This window comes from Haliotis rubra, unplaced genomic scaffold, assembly GCF_003918875.1.
Source record: "Haliotis rubra isolate DU_JTF1 unplaced genomic scaffold, ASM391887v1 Scf124, whole genome shotgun sequence".
Classification (NCBI taxonomy): Eukaryota; Metazoa; Mollusca; class Gastropoda; order Lepetellida; family Haliotidae; genus Haliotis; species Haliotis rubra.
Genome location: NW_025765159.1, coordinates 862,145 through 880,492, shown reverse-complemented (window position 1 = coordinate 880,492; position 18,348 = coordinate 862,145). Strand labels below are relative to the sequence as shown.

Here is an 18,348-nt window from a genome sequence, read left to right as displayed (position 1 = left end):
TGATATTATTCAATATCTTGGATGTACTTGATGATAGATTCTCAACATAGATTGTTAACACATAAAATTGATTTATTTGTGTAGCTGTGTAATCGTAAATATTTAGATTGTCGGGTGTACAGCAAAATGATGTAGGATTCAGTAGGTAATACAGTCGAGCCTTGTTCTGTGGGTTTGGTGGGAACCTGTGGACTTTTTCATGTCAAAGGTAGTTAATAATTTTTTATTTCAATATATCACGTGAAGGAAAGTCCATTCATGGCAGGCCGATTCTTTCAATAGAGTTATGATGATATCGCCCTTCTATACAGGTTAAAACGATGACCAAATTGTGCTTTACACATCCGAAACCAAGAAAAAACCTTTACCACGACATCATTTATGAATATAAAAGTGTTTTTCTTTTTGGACAACAAGGCAGTGGCTATTATCATTTTTCTTCGACGTGCATGGCCCAGTTAGGGTATATTCCTACATTAGAGGAACAGATTCTAGTACTTTTGATGGGTTGAGTCCCATCAGGGATGGCATTGTGTATTCATAGGGAAAGGTCTATTATTGCATCATTTAACATGCATTCATGGTGGACTGTCAATATTGGCGTGTCTTTAACTTACCGTATGTCTGAGATCTTCCTCTGTCGGACCCCGGGGTGGTGGTGCATGTCTTTGCCCCCCATGGCGAACCGCTCCAGGAAGGAGTCGGGCCTCCGGGCAGGGCGGCGCCCCCCTTGTGCCCATGCTTTGATGACCTGCCAGAAACAAGATGATGGTTTAGACATTGGAATAACATTGGAATAACGTGATGCCTTTGGACCCGGAAGTGACGCTGGTGTTAATATTTCGCGGACAGGGGTTTTCCGGTTTGAAACCACTGATATATTCAATCTCTCGACTTCAAGATAGTAAGTATATAACGTCAACGCTGAAGAAGTTTGATTATCAGTCGTAACGGATTCCAAAAAAGGCAAAAATATTCGAGAGATCACTGAGAATCAGCGACAACACACGTTGTTCGCGAAAAAAGTTATTTTTGCATGCACTTTTCTGTACTTTTTTTGCACTGTATATAATTGTGTTGTGTGACAGTGTCTTAGACTGAGCCGGTAGTTCCATACACACTTGATTCTCATGTATTCTTTGTATCTCAAACTGTTTATTTGGAAAAATAGAATCCTTGCATTCACGTAACTTGCAGCGATCATGTGTATCTTGTTTGGCAACGTTTCCATAGTAACGAGCTCCTGAACTTTGCATCTAATATAAGGAATTGGTACGTGATGTATCATCTGGATAACAACGCGTATTTCCAGACAAAAGAATATCAGATAATCTTTCAATATATTCCCAATCAAATGAATACTTTAAACACCGTTCCTTAATCATATATTTTGAAAACGATTATATACATGACCTTACGCAATGTCACTATAACTTTAAACGAACCACAACCGGAACTTATTATTCCTCAAACCATGCTATCAGTCGTGTACCCTGAAACCCATCTCACCAATTCTAATCAGATATTCCGACTTTCTCAGTATTCATCAAATATTCATATTCACTGACAATTGTGGTCACCAAATCACAGTTTTGTCAGATCGACCCTAAATACGAAAAGTCAAATCGAGGGAAAAACGATTTTCATTTGTCCGCTGAAACGAATTCCACTGGGGAAGAAAAAATATAATTCGCTAAAATCATGTGAATGGATCACCGAAACCCAGACAACACTAAGTGTTCGTGTGAAGGCAAACACGTGGTGCGCCAATAACACACTCTGATAATTTGAATAACAAGTAACGAATTTTTCCTCACAGGCGTACCTGACCAATGCAAATACATCTGAGTCTGATTAGCATAAGCACTGCGGATGAGAATTAATAGATAAACTGAACTCCTTATACAAGCGTTCGGCTAAGCTATTGCTGATTGCATATAATTATACATTTAGTTATATCTTCCTAATGAACCTGCACGAAAACATCCCGGAATATCTCAAACGATTAACCATATAACCTGGGTTAATGATCACCATAGCCTACATTCCGTTTGAGTCAGAAACGGACCGATGAATTGCAAATTTAATCATTGTACAAAATTGCCACATAAATATAAATAGTACACATGTTTATCATTTACTAATACCCAACATTTTCCAGACGCCACCTAAAAAGTTCTTGAAGAAACTATCATTAAAATTTTGACATAGTTCACTATTTGTTACGAGGGAGGAGTGCAGAGAAAGGGACAGCCAGGTGTTAGAGAAGCACGTGCACAAGTGCCCACCAAGTTATTGATTCATTAGTCTGGCTGTCCCTTTCTCTGCACTCCTCCTTCGTAACAAATAGTGAACTGTGTCAAAATTTTAATGATAGTTTCTTCAAGAACTTTTGGTGGCGTCCGGAAAATTTTCAAATATAAGAAAGCTGTTGGGTATTAGTAAATGATAAACATGTGTACTATTTATATTTATGTGGCAATTTTGTACAATGATAAAATTTGCAATTCATCGGTCCGTTTCTGACTCAAACGGACTGTAATAAATCACGCTAATATTGATGGGTTAAGGGCAGTTCATGAAGAAACTGTTATCCTTAACAGGTATTGTTAGCATGAACAACTAAACTAAGTTCTGTGTAGAGGACCTGAGTTAATCCCAGTAAGTCATGCCAAACAAGGCACCATTCAACTCTCCAAAACCTAAACGTACTCTCGCAGACAAAGTAGTCAGCTGGACAGCTTACATATCTCAGCCAAGACAGTAACCTCTGGCCAGTTGGTCCGTGTTTTATTTCTTAATCAACTGGACTGGCAGACAATCTTTGCCCCTGGTGTTCTCCTCTTTAAACAGTTGTGAGCATGTCAATAATCAGTTGAAGTGACGACAACCAGAACCAACTAACCTAATTAGGGGAAGGAGAAACGTACAAATGGTGGAGTCTGGCGCCTATCATCGCCTGCCGCGTGAACGGGGACACCAAACGGAGTATGTTACGACTGGAGGTGAAAGCTTGGACGAGAATATCACCAGGGGTGGGGATGTTGCTGTGATAATTACTTCCTACAATTAGGTACTGAAGCTTACCTTCAGCGATAGCACATGTCATCGCTCGTATTTCTTTGTTGATTTGGTTTATTGTGGGTTTGGCTTGGTTAACGCTGCACTCATAGCACACTGTATAATACCGTTATCTGATGATTATCTGTGTGTATGCTTGAAACCTTTGGTTTCTCATCTCATGGGCAAGCTGGCTTGGAAATGTTTCCCCGCAAGAAGATCTTGTCGCTGGCGTGGACTAAATCGTGGATCAGGTGGATACGATGTGAAACGGTATGCCATATTGTCCTACGATGTGGATATTTATTTTGCCATCGCCCATCGGTTTTGTCTGAACGACGCTCGGTTTTTGATACAGGTAAATATTGTTGACTGTGGCTTCCGCACCAATTACTCAATCAAAAGCATGGATTTCGTGACTCTTGTCATAACTTAAGACGCTAAATGATGGTACTTGTTGCTTTCCTGTCTGGGTCTCGACAATAAGGTGGTCAGCACGCACGCACGCACACACGCATACATGTCCCTGTATTCGCATAATGGACGTGACGTTAAACCCCATTTAACCTCATCCCAAGAAACTAAATGTACCAGTCAGGGCCTAGATTTTCGAAGCTCTCTTAGCACTAAGACTAAGTGCCATACATCAACATTAATCTACGACTATCTTAGCGCTAAGAGAGGAGTTTAAAATATTGAGACATATCACCATTTTTCATGAGCATAAATAATTATACATTAACGCCCGAGCATAATAACTGTCGATTAATAACCTTTTACGTTAAATGGAATATGTTTATCTATCGGAACTGATTCCATTTAACGTACAAGGTTGATAGTAACTAAAGTTATATAATGGACGACTGAAAATCAGTGATGGCGACAGGTGTTCGCGAAAGAGGTGAACATTTTATGCTCTACTAACAGCGCGCGCGCACACACACACACACACACACACACACACAATTTGCATAGAAAGTACGTCTTTGTTGTACTGCAGTACCACAGTAAAGTCAGTTGCTCGCTAAGTTGCATTGAAAGTAGTCTTCTATTTGCCCATGACCTTTGTGTTCAAGTAAACAAGGGCATTATTGATCTCAAGATCACCCTAGTTTGTATTGCTATAAACTGCCATACGATAAACTACACAGGAGAAAAGACATTACTGAAACGTATATTGACTGAAAACAGCCATAGAAACCCCACGCGCCCAAACACTAACGTGATACTGTTTGGAATACACACCCATCGAATAGCCATTTTGTGTTAATTTCAGTTTAAGCCACAATCAAACTTATATAATACATGTATATTGTATATAGGGACGGTGGGGTAGCCTAGTGGTTAAAGCGTTGGCTCGTCACGCCGAAGACCCGGGTTCGAATCCCCACATGGGTACAATGTGTGAAGCCAATTTCTGGCGTCCCCGCCGTGATGTTGCTGGAATATTGCTAAAAGCGGCGTAAAACCAAATTCTGTCAGTTAGTCAGTATATTGTATATACTTACTTCGCCCAGTACAAATGTAGCTTGCTTGGTAGCGTCATATGAGCATCATGTGTTATATTTGAGATTACACTTTCTCAGTAAAGTGCAGATTCTAGTGCCCGATGGGACTCAACCCCAAACGTACAAGCCCAAAGCTACAAGAGAGAATGTAATCCCGTTACTGTGTTGATTTGACCAATCTGAAAATGCATACTGGTAGCTTCGGCCATGGGTGATCTGGACAACCAGTTGTCAGACTTCAATTTGTTTGTGGAAGCCCGGGCAGGACTCAACCCCAAAAGTACTAGAGTCTGTACTTCACTGATGAAGTGTAATTCAAAGCATAACATATGTTCTATCTGACAGCTTTCTGATAGTATTGTGTACAAGTAAGATGGACATCGTTTGTACGAGAAAATATAAATAATATTGTAGTACAGAACGATTTGTTCAATACATTGTTTCCATTCATTTTGTAATCATGAATTTCAATGCAGGAAGTTGTGTCAGTTTGCACGAGCTGATCACGTGATGTATGAAACACCTGTTTCATTCCCCGTATAATGACCAATGTTCTGAACGCCAGTTTTGAGTCTGTAATGTCAAATTGAAAATGTCACGTATTCCCCAGCGGGAGGTTTAATCGGTTCTGCAGAATTCCTGCAACGACAGTTTATACAATAGAGGCATACGCCTCCGTGACCCGTTGGCCTGATTAACAGTGAGTGAGTGAGTTTAGTATTATGCCGCTTTCAGCAATGGCCTGATTATGAAGAATAAGAGGATGCATCTCACAAGATCTGTCCGAGGGAGCATCAGTTAACATCACCATGTTGCTTGAATTAGGGGGGTGGGGAAGCTTGGCTTCGCACACATCCTTTTTCAGGTGAGATGAGGTGAGGTGAGGTGAGATGAGGCGACATAGAGGAGGGGAAGGGGGTCTAACATCGCGTGCAACATTTTCGCACTTCCAGAGTATGTATACTACCAACCAAAAGTTTTAACTCACTTAAAGCAGTCACTATATGTTATGTATACTAGCCACATAAAGAAACTGTGCATTGTCAAAATATTATCCCAGTTGATAAGTACGATAACAATGTCAAAGGTACATATAAACTTTAATGGAGGGATCATGAGACCATAACAAGTCGAGAGAATTTCAATTGAAAAGTCAATCACAATGACGTCACGAATCCACAAGCGGGACAGGGGTCAAACGACCATGTCACAAGCTCAATAACGGGTATGTCCACCATCGGCATTGAGAACAGCAGTGCATCGACGACGCATAGAGCCTATCAAACGTGCAAGGAAGGCTTGTGGGATGTCACGCCAGATTCTCTCAAGTTCTGTTGCAAGGTCAAGGACGTTATTTGGCGGATGAGGATGACGGCGTAGACGTCGTTTCATCTCATCCCAAACATGCTTTCCGGTGAATTTGCAGGCCAAGGCAGTAAGTCAACGTTGTGGTGTTGCAAGAAATCCATAGCAACCTTTGCCGTATGAGGGCCATGACGTTGCATAACAGGAATTGCCACAGGTCGAAGAATCTGATCCCTGTAGTCCACACCAATTAAGTTGCCCTGAACGGTCACCAAAGGAGTTCTTTGGCGTGCTGTTATTCCACCCCAAATCATCACGGAACCACCACCAAAGCGATTCCTCTCCAAGACACAGGCCTGTGCATAACGTTCTCCCACGCGTCTATAGGCACGTTGACGTCCATCAATGTTAAACCTGGACTCATCTGTAAAAACAACATTTCTCCACCAAAACAAGGGTCTGCGGACACGATTTTTGCACCACATTCGGCGAGCTTGTCGATGACGTGGTGTCAGGATAGGCCGTATGGCGGGACGTCGTGGTCTGATCCCGTGATGACGTAAACGTTGTCGAACTGTGTTGGGGTGGATACGGCGAAGTCCTGGGATGGTTCGGGCAGTCATCACTGCAGTCTGAAACCCGTGGCGAAGATGGGTCACCCTTATCCATCTGTCCTGTCTTGGCGTTGTTACACGTGGACGTCCAGAACGTGGCCGATCGATGACGTCATTTGTGTTCTGGTAGCGTCTCACCAGTGCAGAAATGGTGTTCCGGTGGCAGTGGAAATGTGCAGCCACTTGTCGTTGAGACATTCTCCCACGGACCATCCCAATGGCCTCATGACGTTGTGCAGACGTGAGCCTTGGCATGCTATGCGTTTCAATAGCCGTTTAATTTTTTGAACGATCGCAAGGGCAGGGGTTGAGCTTTCCAAAGTGACAGTATTGTGTGGCATTCATTTGCTCTGTTTCTTTTCCCCGGAATGCACGTGCAACAACGTATTGCACGTCTCAAGGACGAACCCACTGACGTCACGGAACGTGGCACGTGCATGCATGTTGGATACATGTCTCTAATCTCTGAGTTTAAATCCTTATGTGTCTACACAGGTTTGAGCAATTTAAATTTTAAATATTTGTATGCACAGTTTCTTTATGTGCCTAGTATATATATATATATATATATATATATGCGGTTACATCGAAGATGAATTTCTCCACTAACTTAGGGGAACCAACTGCAAACCTTATGAAGATGAATTGCTTGTAGATCATTCATCAAATTGCTGAAAAGCATGTTCAAATATCGTGCATGTGAACAGCTGCGTTTTGGTGTAAATTTTTGTTAAGAATTCGCCAATTTTCACTGAGTTTCATCATTTATTGAACTCATGACAATAATCTTTTCAACGTTATGAATTTGTTTACAATACATCAGTTCATGTGTAGACAGTACCTTTAAACAGTATGGAATATTTAGCAAAATCTAGTTTAGAACAGTTGACTGAAGTAAGTGGCTGCATTTACACTAGTGAGTCTAAACTTTTGATGGGTAGTATATGTGGATGGTTGTTTCAGATCGGATGATAGTTATAACGTGCTAGCCCAAGAGGTACCATGCCGCCATCATACCTTGACATCCAACGGTTACAGTATTCTCACCAGTCCTTGTTTTATGTCCTTCACGTCGACCGCCAGGCGGAGTAACAACAAGTACCATTTATTTTCGCTTTTGTGATCATAAACGGAGAGAATATGGGATTCGAACACAGAATGTCTACACTGAACACAAGTTGAAAACAATATACCATACGTAAAAGAGACCGGTGAAGAAGAAATAACCTGTAATGATTGGTGAATTATTTCTCTGTGTATTGTGTAACGACCAATAATCTGTTTTACCAGATAAATTCACGTTCAGAATGTCACAACATAAACTGCAACAATAGCACGTCATCATAATGGGTTGAATGAACATATGATTAGTAGTAAAATGTACATAGTGAACAGTGTGCACCATCTACAAAAACATTGTTCAGTGCTTTAGGAGAAACTGATGAGAAGTGACTGCATTTGCGGCATAACAGACAAGATAATGGAGTCGTCCCAACGTCTCTGTTCCCGTTGCCTAACATCCCAGTTCTAGACCCTCCAGTTACCTGATACACTATCCTATCTGGCAGACACCCGTCAACTCAGATAATGCTTTCTCTCATATAACAGTTTAATCACTGCAGATGTCGCTAAACCGGAAACGCGTCCGTGACCATTAAGATTTAGCCTTGATTTGAGTGATTTCTTCAGTTTGCGAGCCGATTCTCCATTTGTAGCCGGGGCAAAGCGTTGGGACTCTCGACATGTCACATTCGTGATGTTCGATTACTGCTAATATGAAAGTTGAACGGCAGGATCCCACCAGAGAGGCGGTCTAAATGCTGTTCACCGGAAGTACTCCCGCAGCCATTTTGTTTCTATGGCTTTGAAATGACTCTCCTTTGGCTGTCAATACTAAGCCAATCTACTGCCAACGCCACATGCATATCATATTTATGGCAAAGCGAAAAATGATATCTGCGGAATTAATCACGAATTGGGTTTGATTTGCAGGGAAATACACAAATATATTGTTGCCTTGTTCCTTCAATTTTGTTGCAAACATGTACATAATGGATTGATATTCCGTTGCCCGGATACGGTGTAAACAGCCGGAAGTTAAGACATGACACCGCTACTCGGATAAAAGATAATTGATATTAGTTATTACCCATTAAGGGTAATTCTGATAATGACCACAGTGCCCAGAGAGATTTCACAGGTGGACGTCCATATATTTCTAAACAGATAGGTTATTAGGTGGTGACGTGAGCTATTGACGAGACGTCAGGATGCTATCTACATCATGCTATTGACATCCTTCATGATTGCAGTAACCTTCGACTTGTGGATATCATACGTCGAATATACATCACAGGGTGAAATCGACATCCAGTTAAGGAAAATTGAAAATGTACTACGAGATTTAGGATAGCAACCGTGTAAATTGTTGAGAGCTAAAGACATCCTGTCAAATTTGATTTAATTATCGCTCTCTGATACCATGGCTTCCTTAGAGCAAACATTTCAGGGGAAGCATTATTGAGAATCGGGTTGCAATGAGCTGATTATTGATTTAATGGTGATATTTCTAATTGGTTACTGAGTGAATATTTTTAACGCAAAATTTCATCTATTACTTCTGAGTCATCACGGGGGCCTGTATGTGGTCGAGTTTGGTTCAGGCAAACCAGTGGTTGATATCATGACAACTTGTGATGATACAAATTAACCACTTAATTCGAGTTTATACCTTGATTTCTGGGGAGATATTCACTGCAATCTACACGAAAATGTTCCATGAAAAGAAAATATATCATTGTAAAAGTGCACTGAATTGAACACAAACTGGGCAGGATATCCATTATAAGAAACTGATTCGAGTTTAATCGGACCTTGGTTTCGGGGGAGCGATATCATTAAAAATAAGCATATCATTGTAACACTGACTTTTATTTATTAAAATGATTTTGACTATAATCCAAATATTCATAACAAGCAACGAAACACTCTTCTGGAATAAGTTAGGAAAATGATGTCCAATGCAGTTCCCTATTTTGTATCATATGTCCCTTGTTTATTTCATGGTACCACGTGTCCAGAACGATAGTCACCTTTCCGCGAACACCTGGTGTCTCACAGTGAAACCTATACACATCCTTATAACAGAATCGGAGTCGTACATTGGAATCTGCTTTTAGTACAGATTTCTTATGATGATGGCTTGGTTTGTTTGGTTATTGTTTTACGCCGCACTCAGCGATATTCCTGCTGCATGACGGCGGTCTAGACCAGACAATCCAGTGATTGACATCATGAACATCGATCTACACAATTCGGATACGATGACGATCATGTGTCAACCAAGGCAGCGAGCCTGACCACCCGATCCCGTTAGTCGCCTCTTAAGGCAAGCATGGGTTGCTGAAGACCAATCCTAACCCGGATCTTCACGGGTGAGGAGGAGTTGGGTTTGGTCGCTTTTATTATGGCTGATTATAAAGACAACCAAATATATACAGTTTATCCACAATGCTGTAAAGGAACCATGCAACTGCAACGAAAAGGTAGTCTTTAACTACACTAACACTCGATATGTAACACCAGTTGGACATAGTTTGTCCATATATCTACGCCATGGGCACGGTGGTTGCTATATTATAAGAAATCTCTGGCAGGCCCGTTCCTCAAAGCGATCGTAGCGCTACGACAGTCGTAAGTCTATGTTAAAGTATGGGAGTTACAATCACCTTAGGGTTACGATCACTTTGAGGAACGGGGCTCACAGGATTCTTAAACTTTGTTCTATTTCATAACAAATATCTTTGTTAAATCGTTATACCACAAAGGTCTCGCGCTAATATCGGTCTGTGTAAGAATCACCTGCGCCATCTTTTCTGGGCCATCGTAGCATTCGAATACCTCCTATGTTACGATCATCTTACGCTACGAGTATAGGAATCGGGTACGAGTTTCAGAGCCTAAAGAGTATCTTTTCTAGGCAGTTACTATGTTACAGATCTTAGGTTTACGAGAAAGTGCTACAAGCTTAGGTACGAAACGGGGCCCTGGTCTTGAGACCATGTGTTGTGACAGTGATGCCGACACGTGCTGGAGGCAAAACCTCGGTGTGATTCCCCAAGGATTTATAATTCAAGGAAGGCATAATTCACACGGCTTCCGCTTTATCGGCTGTTGGTCTGGGAATTTTCGCGCTGTCATTTGTATTGGTATTCCCACAGGAATAGAGTTTATCATGCTCACAGATATGCACGTTTCTGCTGGCGAAAATACGTAAAACCCAGGCATGTTTTCAATCAGTTAATGTGCAGACTGGTTTCATAAACTGTTTTGGGAAATTGTTCGTGTGAAATGCATCTTGTTTACCTACTTCCAACACGGAAATCATCTGGCTCGGAGTGTGATGCTGTGTTGAAGTGGTTGGCACCCACAAGGACCCTACGGAGCGTGTGTAATTTGTGTAGTTTCTGTGACACCTACGGATCTGAAATGTTCACCGTCGAGAGGTTCCTTTTTGGCTTTGTAGGATATTGCCAAACACACGCAGAATACATATACCACGTCTAGACGTGCGTGAGTGAGTGAGTTCAGTTTTACGCCGCACTCAGCAATATTCCAGCTATATGACGGCGGTCTGTAAATAATCGAGTCTGGACCTGACCACCCGATCCCGTTAGTCGCCTCTTACGACACGCATGGGTTACTGAAGATCAATTCTAACCCGGATCTTCACGGGTCCTAGATCGTTTGAAAGGAATTGTAGCCTATGTCGTTGTTAATACCGGGTCGTTGAACCTCTTTGTCAATTTGATTCTGATCATGTTACACATGGTAGTAAAATCCTTGCCAATTATTTTTCTGTTTTCATCGTCATCGTAATCGTCGTAATCAATCATCATCATCATCATCATTATCATCATCATCACCATGATATATCATGTGCTTCTTTTGCTACCGGTAGAGCAGGGCCCTTATTCTCGAAACGTTCGTAGCCCTAAGAATTCTTAACTTTGATCGTAGCCAATGTGTTAAGAATGAGCTTAAGAAGTTCGCAGGGTTACGAACGTTTCGAGAATAGCTAGCCAGGACATAGAAGAATAGAATAGAATAATACTTTAATGCCTTTTTAGGAATTTGTGTCACACAAGCAGAGCTACTGACACATTAGAGAGATACCAAACAAATTTACATAAATTCTTTGATTTAGGTATCGAGGGTACATTTGATAAACATTCAAATCTTCAAGAGATGATATGGTACTTGGAATAAAGGATGTACGGGCTCTCTTAGCTTTCACAATTGACATTTATGGTCATCCACATGAACCTAGAATAGAAACATAATGTCTCCATCAGACTGCGTAATCTGTTTTCAATTGGTATTTTATCAGAGTACACCCATAGTAAAGCTGATATTTACATGCGATCGGTTAACATTTATACATAAATCTGTTAATACTGACTCGGTGGTAATCGATCATAATTTCTTGTAATATAGTATGACCAGAAATTATTGAGAATTTTAGGAATATGTTTAATTGGATTTCTAGTATAAACAACCTTGACCAGCTATCAAGTGCTTGGTTTCATTCAAGAGAGACAACTCCGTTAATCCTTTTCATTAGTTTGTGAAGAGTTATCCCCTTTGTTTACTTGCTAGCAGACGACATTTTCAGTGATCCTCAGTATGGATGATTTAGAGAAGAGGAAGTTGATTTTAGAGTATTATAACAAGGACATCAGATCAGCTAAAGTGATTTCAAATAGAGCAGGCATCTCTTTGTCCACTGTTTACCGTGTTTTGAAAAATATTGCAAATGGATATGGCATTGAGCACCAGGGAGGCGCAGGTAGGCCCAGAAAATTGACTGTCGGTGACAGGAGGCGGCTTTGGTATTCTTGTTTCTAAAAACAAACGAAGGTGTTTAGAAAACTTAAGGCTGAATGTGATTGATAGAGGAACTGTGGCTGTCTGAAAGGAGACAATTAGAACTGAGCTGCATGCAATGGGTTGGCAGAAAAGTCGAGGAATTCCATCACCGATCATGAAACCTGAACAAAAGGAGCGAAGGTTGAACTGGTGCTTACAGCATAGAAATTTTAACTGGGACAATGTGATTTTCTCAGATGAAAGTTCTGTGTGGCTGTTTCCTAATACACTGAAATTCTGGACCAAACAAACTGAAAAACCTTTGTATCAACGCCCAAAGTACAGTCCGAAATTTAACGTTTGGGGTGGCATCTGTGTTAGGGGCAACGCCCCTCTGAGTATTTGAAGGGAATATGAACAGTGAGCGTTACACAGATATTCTCGGGGGACATTTACTTCCATCTGCTCACGTGTTCTATGGAAATTGTTGGATTTTCGAGCAGGACAACGACCCAAAACATCGTTCAAAGCATTCACAGGCCTGGTTTCGGACCCAAAATATGACATTATTAGATTGGCCAAGCTATAGCCCTGACCTAAATCCAATAGAAAATGTTTGGGGACTTATGAAGGAAAGTGTCAATAAGAAAAATCTGACAAATATCGCTGAAATGAAAGAAGAGGTGGTCCGATATTGGGACAGCATGGACCACGACTAACTTCTTTGATCAGTAGTATGCCCCGCCGCATTGAAGCCTGCATTGCTGCCCATGGTGACTTGACAAAATACTAACTGTTCACCTGTCTTTGAATCTGGAGTTATGTTCTGCTAATATTCACATTTAATACGTGAGTAATGAGTGAAAAAAATTACAATCTTTAAATTCTCAATAATTTCTGGTTGTACTGTATGTACATGCTTTTGTCTGTCAATATTTGCAAGCTGATCTCTATATATTTACCGGATGCTTTGCTGATAATTACAAGTTAAATCTGTCAGTATTTACCAGCTGCTCTGTTCATATTTACAAAGTAAATCTATTAACATTTACCAGCAGCGATGTTATTTCAAGGTAAATCTGTGAATGTCTGAACAGATCCTCTGTTGATATTTACACGGCGATCTGTGAATATTTACCCGATGCTCTGATAACATTTACCCGACGTTATATTAACATTTACCCGACGTTATGTTAACATTTACCCGACGTTATGTTAACATTCACCCGATGTTCTGCTAATATTACCCGACGTTCTGTTAATATTTATCCGACGTTCTGTTAATATTTTCAAGGTAAATCGTGTTAATATTTACAAACTGTTCTTTTGATATTTACAATGAGATCGGTTGATATTAACATAACAGAATGGTATGACACTCTGACATGGAGCTAACTTAGCCATCTGAAGGATCAACACTGGAGGTTCCACTACACTAAATCAGAATCACATGCTCCCTGAGCGAGTAGCGTATGTAAACATCTGAAGAGATAGAGACATGTAACATCTGTGATTGGATGAAATAGTGTAAGATTTTATGTTTTTTTAAAAGCACATCCATCCAGTAATTAAAACTAACCACAATTTTAAGTATTTAGTGCTGTCATTTTTATCACCATGGCTTATGCTTAATGTGTGTAAAGATATTTTCAAGTAGGTGACATTTGGTGCGGAACTGGGGTTGATGTGTTCAGCTTCCTGTGCTCGGAAAATTGGCAGGAATAGGATAAGTTAGCCGGAATTTGTGCTATTATTGTAGTTTAAAGGTCAGACTGTACCGACACAGGGTTCCAGATAATTTTTCAACATCAGGAGTACGTACTCCTTATTTATTAAATATAAGAGTACTGGAAAAACTTTTAGAGTACTGAATTGAATTTAATGGAGTATGTGATCTTGTGTTTCGTTTCATATATGCACCACAACATTGCTACTCTTGTGTAAACAGGTAAAAAACAATAAAAACAATACTTTTTTTCAGATAAATACGTCTGTAAATGATTCTAAGACCATACACCACTGCTGTGGTGCGTATCTGCTACTGTTTCTAAATTATTTCCTACCGTATCGTGCATATGTTTTATCCGTACATACGCCGATACGGCCCTTATCTGGAGCCCTGCCCACGTGTACATGGAATGGCTGTTGACAGCCTGGAAGATTTAAAAAATATAACGTTACTAAAGAAGTCTATGGGAAAACATTTGGTGTTATGTAACCTGTAAGGATCTATGACCAAATGGCTTCACACAGTTTTTGGTAATTTGCCGCAAGCTATCATTCCCAGATCACCATCGACTAGATCACTGGCCACACGTGTAAATGTCTTCAAAGTCAACATGGCAATATGAATTAGCAGCCATAGAATTGAAACAGCTAGTACTGAAAACATATTTTTAAAATACGGTGACTTGTTTACTCGTGAAACCTCGACTGTTTGCTCACAGCTACCAACACAAGCACTTTCCTGTACCCAAACACCATTCCATTTCCAGTGTGTCACTGATAACCCACGCCCGTCACTCAATCAGCTCCACTATGGTTCGTCTTAAATAAACATCAATTGACTGACAGCTCTGATAGCCGCGCCAACGTATGGAGCCTGGGCTTGTTTCTGTGTGGAAATCAGCTTCCTTTAAGTACAGTGCTGTTAAGTAACCGTGGAAATCAGCGGCAAGTACAGTGCGGTAAGGTAACCGTGGAGTTCGACTATGGCCGCAAGACGTGCATTATAGTATATGTGCGTCAAGGTAATGGTATCAACCACGCACGATTCTAACCATTTGTAATATAACCACAGAAAAATTCTGTAATATCCAATAATTATCGGGACAGCGGGGTAGCCTAATGGTTAAAGCGTTCGCTCTTCACGCTGAAGATCCGGGTTCGATTCCTCACATGGGTACAACGTGTGAAGCCCATTTCTGGTGTCCCCAGTAGGGATACAATAATTTGCATTAACCAAGAATGTGAATCTGATCACCTGATCCGGTCAGTTGTCTCTTCCAACATTGGTTGCTGATGCAAAAGCAAAGGTGTGCTAAAGTTAATCATCTCATAGCACTTCGCTATGCTATACGAGGTATGTGAACCATTCGTGAACCTGACCACCCGATTGCGTCAGTTGCCTCTTTCAACTTAGGTTGCTGAAGATCAATTCTACCAGCATCTACAATGAATCTTTTAAAGCCTATTTCTGGAATGTTGCTAAAACCGGCGTAAAACTATACTCACTCACTCAGTGAATCTTCAAGACACTGAATGTAAAACAAGTTGCGCTAAAGTTAATCCTCCATATTGCTCGACTCCCGCTATAACATAAACATTTATATGTATTTAGTAGTAAAATACATCAAATGATAATAAAAAAGATATAAAACTGTAATTTCACCCCAGTAAGTAATGTCAGCCAACATTAGTGAAGTGTGATGTTCAGCCTGAGACCGTGAAGAACCACCGTGGTGAGATAAAGCGGGGCTTGACTTCAGAATTATTGGAAAGATCGATACTTTAATACGTGGCTCAGTGGGATTAGGAGAAAACACAATTATCCCCAATGTGTGCGTCTATATATCACACTCACCACCTTTGTTGATTACTTCATGACAGATATCTTTCTCAATCAATCTCATTATATTTCAGAGACCGTATTAAGATTAAGTAAATGATCTCTAGCTGTTGGTGCTGGAAGATATAAAATGCACCTTACACTGAGAGGCTTTGTTTTATTGCATGACAGGGAAATGTTCGTTGAAAATGAATTACATGTCGCAAGTAACTGGTCCAATTGCTTGTGTCTATACGCGTAATGTACAATTTTAGGGCTCCTTCAGCAAGTGTGAATTGCATTTCAGCGTTACAAGCACAACCTATGTACCTGTTTGGTAGAGACCTTTAACCTGAAGAGATCCATCATCTTGGGTTAACAAAGACGACCTACGGGCAGTGTAGGACAGGTGTACTTGTGAACAAATATGGACTTAGTTTGGTTTGTTGTTTAACGCCGCACTCAGCAATATTCCAGCTATATGGCGGCGGTTTGTAAATAATCGAATCTGGACCAGACAATCCAGTGATCAACAGTATGAGCATCGGTCTACGCAATTGTGATACGATGACATGTGTCAACCAAGTCAGCGAGCCTGACCACCCGATCCCGTTAGTAGCCTCTTAAGACAAGCATTTTCGGTTTCGGGGCTGGTTGTTGTCTGTCGTTGAGGTTTACGGTGATCCATTCACATCATTTTCATTGATGTTTTGTTTTATATTCCCAATGGAATCTGTTTCAACAGATAATTGAGTCTAATTTTGGCGTTGACAACTCCAGGAGTTGAAAAATACCATTGCCCGACGCCCGGTTCGAGTGGAATTGTCTGGTCGGTCAAGTAAATATCCACATTAAACTTTACCGTAGTACAGTAGTGCCAAACTACTGAAATGGTTTGATATATGTATTTTGATGATGAAATAGAAATGCAATTGGTACCAACTCAAATTGTTAATTGTGGTCAAGTAAAATTAATATTTGGTCAAGTGGATTTTGAAATTTTACTGGACCTGCAAGTGTCCAGTTTTACATAAAAGATATAAAAGAAAATAGTTCTGCGAGATTCTGTGATCGTGAAACCTGTCTTTGTCTCTGCAATGTTCAGAAAGTGAGACACTCTATCATGTCCATGTGCTGCATATACAGACTGGTGTCAGGTGAGTGAGTGAGTTGGGTTTAACGCCGCTTTGATCAGTATTTCAGTTCTATCACTCCGGGGCGGTGGGGTAGCCTAGTGGTTAAAAGCGTTCGCTCGTCACGCCGAAGACCCGGATTCGATTCCCCACATGAGCACAATGTGTGAAGCCCATTTCTGGTGTCCCCCGCCCTGATATTGCTGGAATATTGTTAAAAGCGGCGTAAAACCATACTCACTCACTCACTCACTATCACTCCGTGTCAGGCTAATGTGGAAGGAAAGCCTGAAGAGTTTCAGGTCTCGGATATCTACCCGAGTGGAAGCCCACGAGCACACAACCATAGGTTCCTAACGTGACCAAGGGAGGCAACTGCACAACAAATCACGGAGCCTTGGGCGACTGGGTCATCTGTGCCCAAAGTAAGTAATATAGGTCTAAAGCTTCCACACATAACAGCAACACGTCAGTCAGTCACGACCACATTCCAATATATGTCATGAAAAGAAATGTCAGTGCATGGTAAGTGATCATTGGTCAATTCCACTGGGGTCAAGTAACATATTAACTCAGTCAAGCCAGTCTACTGCCCCAGTGACCTACTTCGATCGAAATACTAGCTACAGATGTCATTAATATTACTTGGAGTTCTTTCTGGACGCCAAACTCACAGTTAGAATCTCGCACTGATTGCGCCCTACCGCTGCATCATGGTAGGGAGGAACCATTTGATTTTAGGGGTCGGGATGAATATTTTTCCTTTGATTGTAATCAAGTCCTTGTATTAAGTCCGCGGATGTGCAGGTAGGGGATTTGTGTTTGAGATTAACATTTTTAAATGAATGTTAGTTCAACATTTACAGTTTCATAATGTTCATTAATAAATACAAATAACGAACTGTATTCTTTGGGCGTATTTCTATTTTTCTACGATGAGAGGCATATGCAATTTTGATATTCGTTGTTCTGATTATTATTTTAAAAATAAATAAACATGTCAGTTGTTTAATAAGACTTAATGGCTGTTATCTCTAAAAATTCGAAATGTTTTAAAGTTTTCATTTGAAGTTTTATTATTATTCTCAGTATGATTATCACTGCCATCGTCGTCGTCATCATCATCATCGCCATCGCATCATCAGCAGCAGCAGCATCAGTAGCAACTCATCGTCATCATCATCATGATCATCATTAAAACAACAACTTTTCAGTCTCATAATTCGGTCATTATCATAACCAACATCAGCAGCATTATCATTAGCTTGCGAGTGCCTTGACTCAATAAGCATGTCCACTTGCTTGGCCTGTTT

General features: G+C 40.7%; 1 protein-coding gene across 2 annotated transcripts in view; it reads right to left on the bottom strand.

The window, feature by feature from the left end:
* The window catches only part of LOC124266206 (cyclic nucleotide-gated cation channel alpha-3-like), a 212,420-nt gene that overhangs the window by 16,078 nt on the left and 177,994 nt on the right, over window positions 1–18,348 (bottom strand). For both annotated transcript variants that reach the window (XM_046701013.1, XM_046701012.1), the window contains exon 3: window positions 618–751. In XM_046701013.1, coding sequence (XP_046556969.1) covers window positions 618–751 — 134 coding nt within the window. The remainder of the gene's footprint in view (window positions 1–617; window positions 752–18,348) is intronic.